A 21484-nucleotide genomic window follows, 5' to 3' on the forward strand; every position below is an offset into this window, starting at 1 on the left:
CCGTATAGTATATACAGTCGTTCCCCTACTTTCAAACATCCGACTTACAGATGTCTCCTACATACAAACGGAGGGGGCCAACAGGAAGTGAGAGGAAATCTACCCCTAGAAAGGAAAAATTCTCTCCTGTAATGCCCTGTACACACGGTCGGACATTGATCGGACATTCCAACAACAAAATCCATAGATTTTTTCCGACGGATCTTGGCTGAAACTTGTCTTGCATACACACAGTCACACAAAGTTGTTGGAAAATCCGATCGTTCTAAACACGGTGACGTAAAACACGTACGTCGGGACTATAAACGGGGCAGTAGCCAATAGCTTTCGTCTCTTAATTTATTCTGAGCTCGGGTGGCACTTTGTGCATTGGATTTGTGTACACACGATCAGAATTTCCGACAACGGATTTTGTTGTCGGAAAATTTTATAGCAAGCTCCCAAACTTTGGGTGTCAGAAATTCTGATGAAAAATGTGTGATGGAGCCCACACACGGTCGGAATTTCCGACAACAAGGTCCTATCACACATTTTCCGTCGGAAAATCCGACCATGTGTACAGGGCATTAGAGTTAATATGGGAAAAGGTGTCTCCACTGATGCTTTATCACCAATCCTTGTTTCCCTAATAACCCCAAATTTTCAGACTCCAACTGGGACAGAAAGTGAGGTGAAATCTTCTGAACAGGGGCATAGACAGCAAAACAAATGTTACAGGGGTGATAACCCTATGTTATCCAAAAAGCTTAAAAATGTATTTTTTTGGCTGGAGCTACACTTACAAAATCTACCTGTTCCAAATTACAAACAGATTCAACATAAGAACAAACCTACAGTCCCTGTCTTGTTTGGATCGCCTGTATACGGCTGTTGAGAGTATATAGGGCCTGGGGGCCCCACGCCTTTTCTTTTTTTTAATTTGGGTAAGGAGTTCACCTTAATTCCATACAAGGGGCTTGGTAATGGGCTGGGGGGGGGTACCGATGCCGTTTTTCTCAATAATTTATATCCATATTGCCAGGACCCGACATTACATTACAGCCGCAAGCAGTTTTAAATGACTTTTATTCCTTTAGAAATGTCATTTTGTGCAGGGACTGTTCTAAACATGGGAAACACGCGCCACTTTACAGACATACTATAGACACCCCCCAGGTATGATATTTAAAGGAATATTTCACTTTTATTTTTTCACTTTAAGAATTATTAAAATCACTGCTCCCGAAAAAAATGGCCATTTTTAAAACTTTTTTTGCATTGATACATGTCCCTGGGGCAGGACCCAGGTCCCCAAACACTTTTTAGGACGATTACTTGCGTATTAGCCTTTAAAATTCACACTTTTTGTTTTTCACGTTCGAGTCCCATAGACTTTAACGGTGTTCGAATGTTCGCGCAAACTTTCAGTCCGTTCGCATGTTCTGCCACAAACTGAACCAGGGGGTGGTCGGCTCATCCCTAATGCCAATGCTACCAAAGTCCCTGGCGATTTGATAGGACCTTCCACCATGATGCCAGTGCTAGTGGAAGGAATCTATGCAAGATCTCTTCTTGACTCAGGTGTTCAAGTGAATTTGCTGACTCAAGACTTTTACAAGTTTTACACTTTGTTTATGCCTCTGCAAACGTTGGAGGACTTAGAGGTTCAAAGCATCAGAACAGTGAAGTACCCCTCTAATGGTTACTTATAGATTGAGTTGTCATAACTTCCGGTTCCGGCGCCACATGAGGAGGAGGTGAGCAGCTCCAGCTCCCGCACAGCTCCTCACAAAACCGGCATTTAAGCCAGCCACAGCACCGGGGAAACCCCCCACAGCCTCCGCTCCATCCCTGGCAGGCATGGACCGCTTCGTGGAGCGATCATAGGCTCGGGCGCTGTCATCGCCCCCCTCCACAGCTCCGCCGGCGGGAGACACCGCGGCCGAAACAGCCAAGATGGCGGCCGCTCCGGATTTAACAGAGCGGCCTCAGCAGCAGACACAACCTCCCCCTGCCCCAGCTGTGACAGACACCGACCCCACATCCCCTGCCAACATTGCCCAGGCTGTAGTTCAACTACTGGGGCCATCTCTTACAGCCACTGTGGACGCAGCGGTACACAGAGGGCTGGAACAGCTACATATAGAAATCCAGGCTCAGGCCCAGCGCATCACCCAGGCGGAGGAAAGGATTTCAATATTAGAAGATGATTGCACTGCCTCATCTGCAGCTCTTGCACGCATTAATGCTTCACAGAGAGACATATGGGACAAACTCGACGATTTGGAAAATCGCTCAAGAAGAAACAATCTGCGTATCATTGGCTTACCAGAGTCGATCCCAGCCTCCCACCTTACAAATATCTGTGCGAAAACCATCCCAGAGCAACTTGGCCTCCGCATACCGTGCACGATTGAACGAGCACACCGCATGGGTCAATACTCTGACACACGCGCTAAACCTCGACATGTGATAGTGAAGTACTTAAATTACGCCGACAAAAACGCCATAATGCAAAAATTTCGTCGCACACGCTCACTGGTGGTAGATGGCGCGAAACTGCTACTTTTCGCGGACTATTCCATAGAGGTAATGAAACAACGCAAAGCATTCTCCTCGGTATGCTCCACTCTGCACCACAATCAGATCCGATTCTCCCTAGCATATCCAGCTGTCCTCCGCGTTCAAACGCTTGAAGGGGAGCAACTCACCTTTCGCACACCTGAAGAGGCGGAGACCTACCTAACCAACAGAAGCTCCGAAATGGAACACAGTGCCGCGGCGGAGGGATCACCATCGTCATCCTCACAGCGTCCATATGATCCCCCTAAGCACCCCCGAAGCCCGACTAAACCTCCATATAAATGCAGCCGCTTCACCAACCAAGAAGTTCGCTCTGGGAACCGTTGAAGAAACTGACGGAGGACTCCACAATATCACCCCTTTTCCACATCGCCATCTCAGGACGGGTAGTATCAATCCATCTTTTTTGTTTTATTATTAAGATGAGGATACTTGTGATGTCTCTATAAACCGCCTTACATGCCCGTTATAGAACACTACCCCTTCTAACCTGTAGCTGGAAGCTACGCAGTTAAGAATTCTACAGTTATAATGTCACAGTCATGTTATTAACAACAGCTATAGTCCCTCACTACCTGGGAAACCTTCCTTTTCAAGGACACTTGCAATGTTATGATTACTGGTACTTTCTGTTTTCTGGTATACTTAAAGCCTAATTTTAAGAGGGGGCTCTCCCCTGTGTTTGGCGTACCTCACCATTGATTAATTTAAACATGCACTACCTCCTCAGGGGATCCCCCCCAAACCACCCCCCCTTTCTATCCTGCACCCCCCCCTCCCTACTTCCCTTTCCTCTCCCCTACCTTCCCTATCCCCACCCCCTGTTGCTACCACCCTGCCCCTACGTGAGGAGCTGGCAATCAATGGGAGCTACGCTAACGAGATAGGTGAGACCTCATGTGGAAAAAAGAGAAGTCCACGACTCAAGTTATGTATTTCCTTATACGATATACTGCTTTATTAATGTTTATAATTTATTGTTGCTTAGAAAAGTTTAAGTTCATGTTTGCCATCCTAATTCTTGTGTCTTCAGGGGTTTTGAGGCGCTTTGGCGGCTCCCAAGAGGTAGATAACGCATTCACTCAGGGGTTTCTATGCAAATTCCTGAACCAAACCACTTTCAAACACCAAATATGTCACAGTCTGCACTTGGGAGTCACCTAAAGTTTGTCTCGTGGAATGTCAAGGGACTGCGCTCCCCTAACAAACGTATGTCCATCCTCAGACACCTGCGGCGTCTCCGGGCAGATGTGGCTCTACTTCAGGAGACGCATCTGGCTGCAGACGATATGCAACGTCTTCGCAGATTGTGGGTGGGCTCTGTCTATGGCTCCCCAGCAGTGGGTCGTAAGGCAGGTGTTGTTATCCTTCTACATAAAAATCTACAACACACAGTCAGAGAAGTTAAGGTTGATTCGGAGGGAAGAAAAATGACGCTACATCTGACTATAGATGGCAAACACATAGCACTTACTAACATATATGCTCCCAATTCTCCTGACACCTCCTTCTTCCAGGATTTAGTGAAATGGGTGCTAACTACACCAGAGACACTACACCTCTTGGGCGGGGACTTTAACTCAGTCATGTCTCCCCTAGCTGATCGCACAGGCCCCCCTCCACATAGAACACACACCCATACCCCCTCATCATCTGCATCCACCCTATTGTCACAAGCCATCGCCTCCATGCAATTTGTGGATGTCTGGCGCTTAATGCACCCGACGGAACGGGAATACTCCTTCTTTTCACCCCCTCATAATACGTTTTCACGTATAGATTATTTTTTTGCCTCCCCAGCCCTAAGCTCTATAACCAGTACACCAGACATACAAGAGGCAGTAATTTCAGACCACAGCCCAATCGTGATTCATCTCACCCAAACAGCTCGCTCATCTCCCTCCCCTACTTGGCGCTTCCCCTCCTATTTAGCTTATAATGAGGACTTTCAACATACACTATACTGCGCCTGGGAGGAGTACATTTCCACTAATAGAGCCCACATTACAGATCCTAACCTATTCTGGGAAGCAGGCAAGGCCTTCTTAAGAGGTAAAATAATTTCATACACAACCCAGTTTAAAAAAAAAGCCAAACAACAGTATAGTAAATCAAGCGAAACTCTACGCCTGGCTCATGAGCAGCTCACAATAAACCGCACCATAGAAAACATACAAAAATGGAGACAGGCCAAATCCACCTTCGACCTATGGGCAGAACAGCATGAAGCGGCCAAAACATCATACTCTCAGTTACATTTTCATAGATTTGGAAACAAGGCTGGTAGACTACTGGCCAAAATGTGCTCAGGCCCCAGACGTCCCACCCGTATCTCAGCTCTTAGAGCTAAGACAGGCTCTATGATCACCTCCCCAGCTGAAATTAGCAACCTACTCGTAGAATACTATACCAATTTATACAAAGCTGACCCGACTGACTTAACTACCACCGACTTACTGCTCGACAAAATACGTCTTCCCAAACTCCACCACACACAATTAGAGTTGATTAACGCCCCCATCACTATTGACGATATTCTATCCACGATCAAAAACATGGCCTCGGCCAAAGCCCCGGGACCCGACGGATACACTGCTGAATTCTATAAAATGACCAAAGAATTCATCCCTGCTACTTTAAAACATGTCTACGCAGCTATGTGGGACGGAGGGCCCTATCTTCCTACGGGAACACAGGCCCACATCAAATTAATCTCTAAGAAAGGGAAAGACCCCCTACTGCCAGGCTCATACCGGCCGATATCATTAATAAATGTTGATGTCAAAATCCTATCCAAAATAATTGCTTCACGGCTAGCTCCTCTACTGACATCCCTATTACACCCAGCCCAATCTGGCTTTGTTCCGGGCAGATCGGCCACCTTAAACATTCGAAAAGTATTAATAGCTCTAGAATACGCCAAAACTCACCCTAACCAAGACATTGCCATCATGTCATTAGACGCGGAAAAGGCCTTTGACAACATCGGTTTCTCCTGGCTCTTTAGAGTGATGACACAATTTGGATTCTCAGGACCGATTATGCGATTTCTGTCACAAATGTATGCAGCCCCTACTGCACGTCTTGTCACCCCCGATTTTATTTCGGACACGATTCCACTAACAAAAGGAACGAGACAGGGGTGCCCCCTGTCTCCACTCCTGTTCAATCTAGCAATCGAACCCCTGTCCAGAATATTAAACTCAGCTGATGGAATCAGTGGCATCACTCTGGAGAACCACACTCTTCGTTCAGCACTATTCGCAGACGACATACTGCTATTTTCCACCGACCCTATAACAGACTTTGACAGACTCAAACGACTTTTTTCAGACTTCAGACTTTGCTCGGGATTCAGAATTAATTTCGATAAGAGTGAGATCTTACCATTACAACCCCATCTCTCCAGTAAATGGAAACACCTATCCCCCCTGGCCATAGCCAACCAACATATTACATACCTGGGCATTAAAATAGGACGTGAACCATCCTCTCTATATTATTTGAACTACCCCCCTTTGATAACGAAAATTGTGAAGGAGTTGGAGGCTTGGGGATCCCTGCCTCTCTCGCTCTTTGGGAGATGCCATCTTTTCAAAATGGTGTCCTTTGCACGCCTGCTCTACCCAATGCAGACCATACCTCTCCTAATTAAACATTCAGCATCCAGAAACTCCAAAGGGCCCTAACTGTTTTTGTATGGTCTCACAAAAAACCTCGCATAGCGCTACAGAAATTATGTCTCCCGAAGGGCGAGGGTGGGGCGGGACTGCCCAATATGCGTTTTTACAACCTGGCATGTTTACTCAGACAGGGCTTAGACTGGCTAACTGGTAATTCTAAATATTCTAACATACATTTAGAAAAGGCTATGGTACACCCATATACCCTCTCGGCCATCCTCCATTCTAATCCCAATACACTACCCCCCCACCTCAAAACAAGTGTAATAATTAAGGATACGGTCGTTGCATGGAGGGAAGTAAGAAAATTGCTCAAAGTGCCATCCAACATTTCCAAACACCTCAAAATACAAGGCAACCCTATGTTCCTTCCATCTACCATCCACAAAGCTTTTGGCAAATGGAAACTTAAAGGCCTCACAGATGTCTCCTCTGTTTATCTTAATAAGCCGGGCAAATTCAAACCGTTTCATACCCTGATGCGGGAATATTCCCTACCACCAACACATGCTTTCTATTACCATCAACTCATCAATTATCTCAAATCATGCTCTGGTCCTAACACTAACCCACTAGAAACATCCTGCATTGATACTCTCATCAAAACCAATAACTACTCCATCTCTAACATTTACTCCTATCTCATACAACATCAAACACAGAAATATGCCCTCAAACCCTTTCAAAAATGGTCACACGTATTAGACGACGAATCCCTGCCAGAAAAAATCCTTGAGGGGTACAAAACAGTCCGCAACCTTACTGCCTCTGAATCCTGGAGGGAAACACAATTTAAGATTATCCACAGAGCTTATTTCCCTTTCCGTTACAACGAGAAGGACCCCACCCAAACCCAATGTCCCTGGTGCAAACTACCTCGCCCCACGCTACTACACAGACTCTGGGACTGTAACAAGATTGATGCATACTGGACTAAGGTGATCTCCTACATCAACGAGGTCCACAAAATTCAGTGCACAAAGGACCGCCTACTATGCCTGTTCAGCATACCCCCTGCACCCTCATCGCCAACGAGGGTCTCACAAAATATTCCACATTGGGCTCACCTCTGCCTTCTAGTGGCTCGCAGAACTATCATGTCTCACTGGATATCAGCTGCTCCTCCTACCCTGACAACGTTTAAAAAAGCCTTGGCATCACTTTTCAATCTAGAAAGACTAGACACTATCACCCTTAATTTCCGGTCAACTTCCCGTTTTTTCAAAAGATGGAGGAAGTACATTGAAGCTACATTCACTCCGCAGTCACTAATCGAAATAATGAACCCATTCCGTTACACGAAATGGTACTTGACAAAAGATGTCACCAATTCTCTAGGCCGACTCAAAATACCCCCCACCCCAGAATCCTTTGTCTTTAACCCACCGTAGGTTATTCATAAACTCATTGTGCCCCTTGGCATTCACCCTCTCAGGTCTTAAGTTTAATCAGACGCTGCCTCCACTCCTGAAGGTATTTAGACGTGAAGATTTTGTATATGTCGAGCAAATTTTCGCCCCATAAGGTCGATGACATGGCAAACATGAACTCCCCCCCATCTTCCCTTCCCCAAATTTTTCTTTTATTTTCTTTTTGTTTATCTTTTTGTTTATCTCTCTGTTACTTCTCCTTTGATCCAACTGATATGACAAGACTGTATTTCAACTACTTTGAGAAGTCATTCAACTGTATAGATTGTAACGATCAATACTTTGTAACTTTTGTAATACTAAATCTTATACTTTTGTATGCCATAAAACCCAATAAATATTTTTCAAGATTGAGTTGTCATTTAATCCATTAGCTGTTGGACATCCTGAGATCTTTGGCATAGTGGCCATTATGTGTTCTCAACTACCAGAGTCCATGAGAAGTTCTCTGATTGTTGGGACAAACACAGATCTGGTTATAACTTTAGGCTCCTGCTGCCTCCAGATGAGTACACCTCCTGTTGCTATCATGTACCTGGTGAAGACTGAAATGTTGTGGAGGCCTCCCTTGCACTTCCCACTCAACACTCCTGAAAATGGAACCAGAGAGTGTGATGGCAAGGAGTGGCACAAGTGCCAGAGTAGCTGGCTGATATTGCCACCTCTTCAGGTGGTTAGAGTTGGTAGTCAGTCCTTAGAACAGGTTGCAGAAGCAACTTGGCACCAGAGCAGAAGACAGAAGCAGGATCAGGAGACAGACAGCTGTCAGCAACAACTGGGCAGCTAGCGACCAAATCAGCAGACAGAGCAAGTTCAGGAGGCAGGCCAAGGTCAGTAGCAGTCAGGCAAAGCAGTACAGAATCATCAGGCAAAGACAAGTCCAGTAAACAGGCATAGGTCAGAGTAATCAGGTTAACAGGGTTGAGACAAAAGCAGAAGTGAAGTCCAAAGGCAAACCGGGTCATACACAGGTAAGCAGGTAAAGAGGATCAGATCTCAGGAACACAGGAACAATCTGAAGATTAACGGTAACGGCTCATAGTAACAGAATCGTATTTAAATAGTCCACTGGGTGCAAAGTACTCATTCTAATTGGTATACACAAGCACGCGATTAAGTAGAAAAGCACATCTAACATTGCTTCTTTGCTTGGAAATATGATCATGTGTGCAATGCATATGAGCATGAGCATAGATCCGCACTGGTTTTCTGGTGCTGGAAATCTGAAAAAAAAAATTACAAACTTATGAATTTTCGAATATTGAAATTTATGAATATTCAGAAATATTTATTAAACGGGTTTTCGTTAATTTGGATATTTCCGAATTATTGAATTTGTCAAAATGAGGAACTAGGACTTGTGAGGAATGTCATCCCCAGGGAGACTGAGTCTGTGTTTTAGATTGGCTCTGCAAATTTCAGATCCCAGCATTCTTAGAGCTGTGCAGCAGGCCTGGAGGGCCATTGCCTTTTTTACCCCCCTTCCCAAGCCGATTCCACTACTGGACTTACATGACTGGGAGGGTGTGAATAGAGGTGTCAGGGCAGGGTAATGAGTATGGGACAATTCTGGAGGGTAACATATGTGACTGGGGAGAGCAAATAGGGAAGGGGGAGATATGTGACCAGAGGGTTGGAGCATAAAGCTGTGAGTACAGTGGAACATCGGATTGCGAGTAACGCGGTTAACAAGCGTTTTGCAATACGAGCAATTTTTTTTTTTAATCATGACTTGGTTTGTGAGTGTTGATTCGAAAAACGAGCAGGATTCAAGCCTCTGCGGTGTGCAGTACCACATTTGGCCAGAAGTGGGGGGGTGCCGGTGACACTGACACTCGGAGCCATTCGGAATCACTCGGAAATACTCAATATACTCAGTTCCCGAGTGTTTCCAAGCCTTTTTGAGTGCAGCCAAACGGTCTCTGAGTATTTCTGAGTCTCTCCGGCACACCTTTGGCCACATGCGGTATTGCATGCAATAGAAGTCAATGTGGAACGAATTATCTTCGTTTCCATTGACTTCTGTGGGGAAACTCGCTTTGATATGCGAGAGCAATAATTCTAGTGCAAGACCTCCTCTGTCACTGTAAACATTTAACCTGCAAACATTTTTAAATCATAGCCTATGGAGATTTTTTATTACCGAATCTTGGAGTCATTCCACGAGTGTGCGTAATTTGTAGCCTCCCTGGCGGTATTCTCAAGTGTGGCTCGGGGTTAAAATTCAGTCCCATTAGCGGTAACCCCGAGCCACACTCGGGATCGCATTGCAGGATCCTGGGGCGGCTTTACTTACCTTGTCCCCGGGATCCTGCGATGTCACCCGCAGTGTCCGAGGACTCCGTCCTCCTCCGAAGCCTCTCCGTGCCAGGCTCCGTTCCCTGCGAGCGGCGCGACGCACGGGGGCGGAGCCTGGCGGCAAATTCAAAAAAAAGTAAAAATCATAACACATACAGTACTGTAATCTTACAGATTACAGTACTGTATGAAATTATTTCACATCCCTTTTGTCCCCAGTGCTTTGGCCCATGCCCTGCATGCAGTTTTACATGATATACACTGTTCTTTCTGCCTGGAAACTGGAGATTGTCCATAGCAACCAAAAAGTGTCCCTTTACGTCAAAAGTGGCTTTAGACCAGCTAGAAAACAGCGATAGTAAATTAGAACACTTGCAGAATTGAGCGATAGTGAATTGTGGGGAAATTTATTTTATTACTATTTTTTTTTTTTTTTTTAATTATTTATTTTTATTTATTATATTATAATTTATGTTTTTGTGTTTCAAACTTCATCATACCCGGGATATCTACTAGACTCTGGTTTGGACAGATTTAAGTGTGTTATTGTTAAGATTTACAGACCTACAATATAAAACGCCAAATTTCCATGCAAAATAATTGTACCGCTTTCAGCACCTAAAATCCGAAATAATCATACCGCCAGGTAGGTTAAAGCATTATATTTCACATTATACAAAAAAATGGGCAACCTTTAGTGTTTTTTTTTTAGTTTTTATATTCATGTGTTTTTTGTTTTTTTGTTTTTTCAAAAAATTGTGTTTTAAAAATTGCTGCGCAAATACTGTGTACCATAAAAAATTGCAATGACCGCCATTTAATCCCCTAGGACAGGGGGAGCCAACCTTATAGAGGTGGAGATCTAACTGAACAACTTGGGAGAAGACAAAGATTGCAGGTCATCATCACACCTGATTTAAATCACTAATTGCCATATTACCATGTCACAATCGTGTGCATTCCACGGCAATCATGGGTTAAAATCAGGTGGTGAAGAGGGAACATATCACATATATATATGCTACACCCACTAACCATGACAGGGTGTATAACTCTTATGCCCCGTACACACGGTCGTATTTTCCGATGGAAAATGTCCGATCGGAGCGTGTTGTCGGAAATTCCGACCGTGTGTGGGCTCCATCGGACATTTTCCATCGGATTTTCCGACACACAAAGTTGGAGAGCAGGAGATAAAATTTTCCGACAACAAAATCCGTTGTCGGAAATTCCGATCGTGTGTACACAAAGCCGACGGACAAAGTGCCACGCATGCTCAGAATAAATAAAGAGATGAAAGCTATTGGCCACTGCCCCGTTTATAGTCCCGACGTACGTGTTTTACGTCACCGCGTTCAGAACGATCGGATTTTCTGACAACTTTGTGTGACCGTGTGTATGCAAGACAAGTTTGAGCCAACATCCGTCGGAAAAAATCCTAGGATTTTGTTGTCGGAATGTCCGAACAAAGTCCGACCATGTGTACGGGGCATAACTGTGGCTGCAACATGCGTACACCCCTAGCCACTGCAGCTAAAAGGGGTTCGGTTGGGGGGGGGTGATAAAAACACATCTTAACTTTCAACACCACCCTAACTGCAAATGTAAATGAACCCTTACGGTTCTGATCCCCCTATAAGGCTGCTTTTTCACTGATGTGCTGTAGTTTACCTGCACCTCGGGTGTAGCGCAACGCATCTGCGACTTTTCTGGGCTAGCTATGCCATAGACTTCTATTATATCCTGCAGGTGTGGCGCACCAAAACTCCTACATTAAGAAAATACACCAAAACCCACAGGCTTTAAAGAGAAAGTAAACCCTTGAAAAAAATAAAAATACACCCTGCAAGACAAAGGCATAATGAGCTAGTATGCATAGCATACTAGCTCATTATGAATTAGTTACCTGAGATCGAAGCAACCCTCGTTCACGTCCTCCGACGGCACCATGATACCCGGAGTGACTTCTGGGTATCGCTGCTCCGGCGCTATTAGTGGCCGGAGCAGCGATGACATCACTCTGGCGCATGCGCGCGGGAGCCGTCAGTGATGGCATGATCACCTTCACTAACGGCATGCTCAGTGCACCTGCTCCGTTGTCTACGGTGCGCATGCGCTGTCAACATCGGTACAGTCTTTTTTGCAAATATCTCCTAAACCATGTTGGTTTAGGAGATATTGCAAGCACCTACAGGTAAGCCTTAATCTAGGTGAAAGTTGTCCCTGAGGGTTTACAACCATTTTAATAGAGGTCTATGGCTAAGCGCAGCAAACCTGCAGGAAAGTGGCATGTACACTGCACCTATGGGGTAATCCACAGCACATCAGTGTATTGCTTCACACTGACCTGAATATCTCTTCCTTCCTGCTGCTGGCACCACTCTGAGGAGACCACTAGCCAGAATAAGAGGTGGAGTGCAGTTGGTACTCCACATGGGACAGGAGCCGACACTACAGGGGAGACATCAGCTTATGCGGCTTTTGCTCTCTACTACGCCTCCAACTTTACAAGTAGTCCTTCTGCATTGCACTCAGTTTGATGCTCTGCAATGGAGGGTCAGAAAGCCCAGACCGCGATCTACCAGTCACCTGTCTGCGATCTACTCGTTTCTGACCCCCCCCCCCCCCCCCCGCCCAGGGCTCTAAATATATATACACAGTTGTGCTCATAAGTTTACATACCCTGGCAGAATTTGATTTCTTGGCCTTTTTTCAGGGAATATGAATGATAACACAAAAACTTTTCTTTCACCCGTGGTTAGTGTTTGATTGAAGCCATCTATTAGGTCAATGAGTTTCTGGACAGACCCTTGCATCTTTCATCCAGTGCTGCACTGAGGTTTCTGGATTCTGAGTCATGGGGAAAGCAAAATAATTGTCAAAGGATCTGCGGGAAAAGATAGTTAGACTGTATAAAACAGGAGAGGGATATAAAAAGATATCTAAGGAATTGAGAATGCCTATCAGCAGTGTTCAAACTCTAATCAAGAAGTGGAAAATGAGGGGTTCTGTTGAAACCAAACCACGGTCAGGTAGACCAACTACAATTTCAGCCATAACTGCAAGGAAAATTGTTCGGTATGCAAAGAAAAACCCACAAATAACTTCAGGTGAAACACAGGACTCTCTGAAAACATGTGGTGTGGCTGTTTTTAAAATGCACAATAAGGAGGCACTTGAAGAAATATGGACTGCATGGTCGAGTCGCCAGAAGAAAGCCATTATTACACAAATGCCACAAAGTCTCCCGCTTACAATACACCAAACAGCACAGAGACAACCCTCAAACCTTCTGGCACAAAGTCATTTGGAGTGATGAGACCAAAACTGAGCTTTTTGGCCACAATCATAAACACTACATTTGGAGAGGAGTCACCAAGGCCTATGATGAAAGGTACACCATTCCTACTGTGAAACACGGAGGTGGATCGCTGATGTTTTGGGGATGTGTGAGCTACAAAGGCACAGGAAATTTGGTCAAAATTGTTGTCTAGATGTATGTAGTATGTTATCAAAAAATACTGGAGGAACATTTGCATTTATCAGCCAGGAAGCTGTGCATGGGACGTACTTCGACATTCCAACATGACAATGATCCAAAACACAAGGTCAAGTCCACCTGTCATTGGCTACAGCAGAATAAAGTGAAGGTTCTGGAGTGGCCATCTCAGTCTCCTGACCTCAATGTCATTGAGCCACTCTGGGGAGATCTCAAACGTGCCATTCAGGCAAGACAGCCCAAGAATTTACAGGAACTGGAGGACTTTTGCCAAGAGGAATGGGCAGCTTTACCATCTGAGAAGATTAAGTGCCTCATCCACAAATACCACAAAAGACTTCAAGCTGTCATTGATGTTAAAGGGGGCAATACATGGTATTAAGAACTGGGGTATGTAAACTTTTGATCAGAGTCATTTGGGTAGTTTCTGTTGTAACTATGATATAAAAAGAGTAAACACAGTTGATTGATAATAAATGGCTTCAGCCAAACACTAATCATGAGTGAAAGAAAAGTTTGTGTTATCATTCATATTCTCTGAAAAATGGCCAAGAAATCATAAATTCTGCCAGGGTATGTAAACTTATGAGCACAACTGTGTATGTGTATATATATATATATATATATATATATATATATATATATATATATATATATATATATATAATGTTTGAGGGTTCTGAGTAATTTTCTAGCAAAACAATGATGATTTGTACATGCAAGAGAGGAGTGCCAGAATTAGCCTGTTATGGAAGCGGAAGCTGCCTTCTGGATTCTCTAAACAGCACCTCAAATAACAGGCTGATTTAATATTCAAATACTGTAAATCTCTTGTGGTCACTAATTCTATCCAAGATTATATACTTTCAAGCAGATTCCTTAAAAAAAAGGAGAGTATTGCTCCAAAGTGCCAAAAATTATGCAAGAATTCACCACTAGTTCCACTGGCAATGTGCCAACAGGACACTTAGTTCTAGTGGTGTTACTCCTCATCTCTAGGATCTGTAGGTGCAAACCTTTACATAGATTATTTGGAGGATATAGAATATTTAACCACTTTCCGCCCGCTCACAGTATTTTTGCAGCTGCAGCCCAGGCACCGTGATGTACTGGTACATCATGGCCACAATTCCTGTGAACGACTGGGGTATCATCCATTTACTATGACCAATTATAGCGATCACATTATTACATGTAAACAAAACACTCATGAATAGCTTCCATGGTACATGGGCCAGTCACGGCACTCTGTACCATGTGATTAGCTGTAATCCAGCCCTCAAAGTTTCCACTCGCCTGCTCGCATTTGGCAAGTGGAAATGACCTGAGGGAGAGTGTGGGGCCGCCTCGGGAGGGGGTATGTGCCACTGGCAGGCATGGTTGAATGGGAGCCGTTCTCCTCCCAGCGATCGGCCAAGAAACTGCGGGGAAGGGAGAGGAGAGGAAGAGGAGAGCCGGCCGGATCACACAGAGCGAGGATCTTCAGCTGTAACAGCTTGGATCTGAAACACCTCCATCACTGTCAAACTAAGTCCTGCATCCTGGACCGACTCCTATGATAGACAGCACACTGATCCTATGCCAGAAAATGGAAGTAGTGTAATGTCTATTATAGGAGCTGGTCCAGAAGGCGGGACTTTGTTTAACAGCGCCAGCATTTCAGATCTAAGCTATTACAGTGGGAGATCCCCGCTCTGTGTGATCTGGCCGGCTCTCCTCCCTATGATCTCTGTGCAGTGATAGGCTGCATTGATAAGCACAGGTAGGCACTGATAGGCTGCAGTGAAGAGCACTGATGAGGCTGCATTGATGGGCACTGATGAGGCTGCATTGATGGGCACTGATGAGATTGCATTGATGGGCACTGATGAGATTGCATTGATGGGCACTGATGAGGCTGCACTGATGGGCACTGATGAGGCTGCACTGATGGGCACTAATAAAGTTGTTGTTAATATTTTTTTTAACTCTGCATAAAACATTTAACAGTGTAATTTCACAAGATCATTTACGAGGCTGTGTTTAGGGGGGAAATTAGTGGTTGGGCGGGGCAACTGGTGGTGAGTAACTCTTAAGGCCTGGCTAGTAGCTCAGGATTCGAAATTTTGAGCCCTGCTGTATTCAATCACCAATCACAATAGTAAGCAAGCTGTCATGAATTAAAGTAATTCATGATAGCTAATACTGTTGCTTATATCATCACTGTTAGGCCCCTTTTACACTGGGGCGGTTTGCAGGCCTCTGCAGAGGCGCTTTGTGGTGGTTTTTAACCCTTTCTCGGCCGCTAGCGGGGGGTAAAACCGGCCCGCTAGCAGCGGAATACCAACGGTAAAGCACCGCTAACAATAGCAGCGCTTTACCGCCGCCCCCGCCCCAGTGTGAAAGGGGCCCTACAAGTAATAATAGTGTAAAAAAAAAACTTCTATTCCTATTCCTATTCCCCCTCTCCTCCTAACTCTCTTATTTCCTCTGCCTTTTCTCCCTCAGAAACTTCATGAGCATAAAAAATCCTATGGATTCCAGGACATGGGAAAACCTCACCTAATGAAGAGCGGTGTATATACTAAAACCGGATATACTGTCAGTGTTCAGCCTAATGGAAGGATATGCCCCAAGGTAAAACTGTATACTATAAGTATACACATTTAAATAACTTAAATAAGCTTGTGATTTTTTTTTTTTTTTAAGGAATTTATCAAGATTAAATCATTCTATTTTTTTAATTGATGGTCATATATTTGGGTACATTGAAGCTTTTAGAAGTTATGGTTTGGTATTCATATGGCATGAATTAAAAAACAAATAATTCTATAAAATTAATATCAAAAAGTACGTCTACACAGAAGAAAATCAGGTATACAAATTTAATATATATATATATATGTGTGTGTGTACAAGCTAAGAAAGATGATGTTTGTGCTAAATCAAGAGAAACCTCATCACCGAGTGTTCACCTAACAAGCCCCGTTGGTGCCACCTTATTATATTATCAGATAGTATATATATATATATATTTAGTGAGAATTAACTTCACATGTAGATGCAGTCCACTCACTATTAGACTTGTGCGTTTAATTTTATACTAAAATTTGGACTAAATTTATGTTCTTCAAGGATTCGTATGCATCAGAATTCCTAAATCACAATAGTAACAAAATTCAACAAATCCTAAATAAATTACGGTATAAAAAAACTGATTTTTCAAATTTTAAAATGAATTTAAGTTTTAAAATGGAAATATATTGCAATAAATACAGTAAGTTATAAGGCCACTTTTACACTGAGGCGCTGCCTGTGTTGACATAGTAGTTTTAGCTGCGCTTTTTGGCTGCTAGCGGGGCGCTTTTAACGCCCGCTAGCAGGCCAAAAAAGGGTTAAAAGTGCCAACAAATCGCCACTGCCGAAGTGCTTTGACAGCGCTGGCCATTGATTTCAATGGCTGGGGCAGTGGAGGAGTGGACGTTTTTTCCTGTCCTGCAAGCACACCGCCCCAGTGTGAAAGCACTTGGGATTTCACACCGGGGCTGCAAAAGAGGCAGTTTACAGGCGCTATTTTTAGCGCAAAAACGTCTGTAAAACGCCTTAGTGTGAAAGTGGCCTAAAAGTGAAATAAATGATGATTCCTACTTAGGCTGCTTTATGGAATAGAATAGAAAATAAAGAAATAGAATAGAATTTAAAAGAATGGAATAGAAAATAATAGCATATAAAAGAATAGAGTACAATAGAATAGAATAAAATAGTAAAAAATATAAAAGAATAGAATAAAATATAACAAATATAGCTGCCTTCCAAAATTCTAATTTCGAAATTTGGATTTCGGAAGACGGCTATATTTATTCTATTTTATTCTATTATTTTATTTTCTATTATGTTTTATGCTATTCTATTCTTTTATTTTATATTCCATTCTATAACGCATCCTAGGTAGGAATTATCATCTTGTTTCACACACACGGAAAGCAAAGCTGCATACACTGATAAAAAAGGGGAAGACACTACAAGAGACAAGAGAATGCTGCACACCCCGATAAGTATATAAAGGAAAAAGGAAAAAGTCCCCCCTGTGGGGTTTTTAAGCAGCAGAGGGGTGGAAAAGATACTACATATGATTAGAGATTAATTGGATTTTTATTGATGACATGATAACAAAAAATGATGATAAAATATGGACTGTGGTACAGGAGATGTAAAAGCAATAATACAGGAAAGAATACAATTTACATGGTTGACAAGCACTAAAGAAGGTGGATGATGTTGAGCGAATGCTGACGCGTTTCGACCCCACTGGGTCATCATCAGAGGATTAATGGGCTGTAGAGATATTTATACATATATTGAAATTCATGGACATAACCACAAGAAAAAAATGCTATATATTAAACATCTTGTCTGTATAGTTACCGATCACACTGTATTGTGCGATATCTCCTGGAACAGAAGTCCTCTAATCTCCCCCCTCCAATTGATCCCACTGGTAGTCTCCAGTCAGCCGGAACACCAGCGATGCGAGCCCACCAATTCATGCGTGGCTTACGAGGAGTCACAGTATAGGATAATCTCAAATGCCTGGGAGGGGCACGGAGGCGGGGACAGGCACCTGCGGTCAAGGCATCAAATGGTAATGCTATAAGTGCATTGTATTTAGCGCAAGTAAAGGTATTACATAATTTAAATACCAAAGTATTGGAAGTAATAAGTGGGCAGCTAAACCCTTTATTTATCCATTTAATATATTGGTACTACATTTTTGGGTCACAATTGGTACTATTAGTATCTTGTTGAACATGTTTGTAGTGAGAACCTCTGGTAACTTATCTCTGTGTGTGGTCTACACCCCAATATTTCTACATCTTTAATTCATATATCTGCTATACATCAGTGGTATCTACTACAGACCACATGTGCATTGCTTTTGTATACATATACATGAGACTTGAAACTTCGTCATCTTGGATGTTTGTCTAGTTTTGTGAGGTTTCCCCATACCCTGAGCTACAGATTTACCAGCACCTACTCAGTATCTGTCCTGAGGAAGCTAATAATTTAGTGAAACACGTCGATGAGCAAGTTTTTGGAGGCGTTACTGGATCAATTCTTCCTATTTTGATATATTACAAAGTTAATCCTTATACCTTTGATCCAGCCCTCTGTAACTGCACTATTGGGTAACTGGTAACTGTGTCTATACAGGGTGTTGTTTGTTTGCTGTTTATATGGGGTTTTTTTTAATCATGTTGTAATAAAATTTATATTTTTTTAATGATCTTTCCTCTCATTATGTGCCCACAAAGTCCACCAATTTTTTGAGTTTAAGGGGTTCTCACCATCACATAGAAAACATCTCATGGTTTCCAGCCTCCTAGCTACTGAGCCATCTTGGGCTATACAGGCTCCCTGTCTGTTTAAACATCTTCTCTTAAAGTGGTTGTAAACCCAGAGAGGAAAAGAAAAAAAAAAACAAAGACCTGCAAGACAAAGGCGTAATGAGCTAGTATGCATAACGTACTAGCTCATTATGTGATATTCACCTGGGATCGAAGCCCCCACTGCGGTGCCCGTGCACAGCACCGGCCAGCGACATGTCGTCCCGGAGTTACTTCCAGGTATCGCGGCTCCGGCACTGTGATTGGCCTGAGCCGCGATGACGTAACAGCATGCTCACTGAAAGCAACGGCACGTACGTGCCATTGCTTTAGTGCGCATGTGCCGATTAGGGAAGAGCTTTATGTTCGGGTCGAACATGAGTTCGACTCGAAAATTGGGTGTTCGGCCACTCGTCGAAATACAAACATTATGGGGCTTTCGCACCAAATTCAAGCAGCGCGTCATGCCCCATAATGCACTGTGACATCGCAGTGCATTGCTGTCTGATTATTGGCCAAGCATGCACTATGACCTGCATGCTTTGGCCAATTGCAGCGCCGTCAGCAAAGAGAGCCATAATTGGCCAAAGGCAGGGTGCCTTTGGCCAATTATGGCTCAGGGGGTGAAGTCCACGCCCCACATTATATATATATATATGTCCTCCCAGATCCTGCATAGCCTGCGAAAGGACCCTCGGATTCGTGGTATCAAGAAGAGGGATCATTACTGGCTGGCAACCCTTCTTGAGCCACATTACAATGGTAAGGTTGTAGAACTTATCCAGCCTTCACAGAGGGAGCAGAGGATGAAAGATCTTCGGGAGGCCTTGCAGAAAGGTTTGTGCAATGCATTTCCAGAGCCTAGGAGATTACAATTTCCTGGTGCATGACAACATGTTGTTGAGGCTTTGTTCAGCCACAGAAAGAGCGATGGAGAAGGTGGCCGTCTGACCGATGCCTTCAGACAATTCTTAAGTCCGCAGCCTCAAGGTCTGATTGGTTTCAGCAACCATTGCCAGCGTCTGAATTACATGGTGCAGGAATACCTAGGAACACGATCAGACTTGGAGACCTTTCCAACAGAAAATCCACTGGGTTACTGGGTCTTGAGGATGGACCACTGGCCAAAGCTTGCACAATATGCAATTGAGCTACTGGCCTATCCTGCATCCAGCGTTCTTTCTGAACGCACATTCAGTGCTGCTGGAGGCTTTGTAACCGATCACAGAGTGCACCTGTCCACAGACTCTGTTGATCGGCTCACATTCATAAAAATGAATCAGTCTTGGATCACCAGCTACCAAGCACCTGATGCTGATTGATTTTCTATAGATGTGGGATCCCTTGAAGACTGCCTATGCTGAGTGACTATCCTATTATGCTGAGTGACTATCCTATTCCTCCTTAATGTTCATGTTGATAGCTTTTTAAGAATATTTTTGTTTCAGGGCACCACCACCACTGCCTAAGGCCCAATTTTTCTGCCCCTGTTTAATAGGGGCGTGTAATTACAAGTTTTGCTGTAATATTTCACAGCAGGGCTCATTCCCGCTGTTAACTAGAGTATCTGTGAGGGGTTGCAGTGTTGTGGCACCACCACCACTGCCTAAGGCAAAAAAATTTTTGCATTGATATATATCCCCAGGGGCAGGACCTGGGTTCCCAAACACTTTTTATGGCAATAACTTGCATATTATCCTTTAAAATTAGCACTTTTGATTTTTTACCTTCGGGTCCCATAGACTTTAACGGTGTTCGAATGTTCACGCAAACTTTCGGTCCGCTCGCATGTTCTGCCTCGAACCGAACCAGGGGGTGTTCGGCTCATCCCTAGTGGCCATTATAGGATCACTTTTTATGGCCCAGAAAGTGATAGAATCTCATTAAGTTTCATCCAACCCTCCTACCCTGGGGGACTAGATCCGGGAAATGGATAAACATGTTATGTTTGAAAAACACACCTATGTTCAATGAAACACATTCTTGAAGTTCAAAAAAATATGGAAAAAATAGATAGATGCTCCATGTTCCAGACTAAATGCATAATAAAGACAGGTATCCTTTGCCCTGGAATATTTCTGAAATTTTTGGTATATTTGATACTAATGAAATAAATGTGTTGCTGTTAAAGTGTTATCAGCTTAACTGAGCAGTGAGGAAATGAAAGAGGGAGAGGAGAGGGAAGGGGAAAGGGAATCTCTCTTGTTCTGGGGGGGGGGGTTGTTGTTGTTGTTTTTTGTTTATTTGTATATGTTTGTTATGTAAAAGGAAAAAAAAATTCCAAAACAAAATATGATTTAAAAACTATTTAGGGGTCATATTGATGTACACAACGTTGATCTTTTTTTTTTGTCATGTTTAATTTTAGTGAATCAGGCAGAATATCTTTGTGACATAATTATATACATTATATATAGATGGGCAGTGATAGCATTGTAGTGATGTTATTATTACTCTGCCTGCTTATTTACCAAGTGTCTCTCCTGACTGTGCTGCCATGTGTTTTTTTGCCATTTTAAAATATTGCTTCTGTGCCCTCTACACTTTGTGAAGTGGTCATGAGGTATGATAACCATTTGAGTACTTACCTGTTGGATAAGCGCTCACATGGACAAAGAGATAGAGGAGAATGGATCTCTATTCACA

The 21484-nt window shown here is 43.5% G+C and overlaps 1 protein-coding gene across 1 annotated transcript in view; it reads left to right on the top strand.

Annotated features, from left to right (window-relative positions):
- The window catches only part of LOC141145617 (NACHT, LRR and PYD domains-containing protein 1a-like), a 361842-nt gene that overhangs the window by 325786 nt on the left and 14572 nt on the right, over nt 1-21484 (top strand). The window contains exon 14 of the mRNA XM_073632446.1: nt 15960-16088. Within this exon, the coding sequence (XP_073488547.1) occupies nt 15960-16088 (129 nt within the window). The remainder of the gene's footprint in view (nt 1-15959; nt 16089-21484) is intronic.

This window comes from Aquarana catesbeiana, linkage group LG05 (assembly GCF_042186555.1).
Source record: "Aquarana catesbeiana isolate 2022-GZ linkage group LG05, ASM4218655v1, whole genome shotgun sequence".
Classification (NCBI taxonomy): Eukaryota; Metazoa; Chordata; class Amphibia; order Anura; family Ranidae; genus Aquarana; species Aquarana catesbeiana.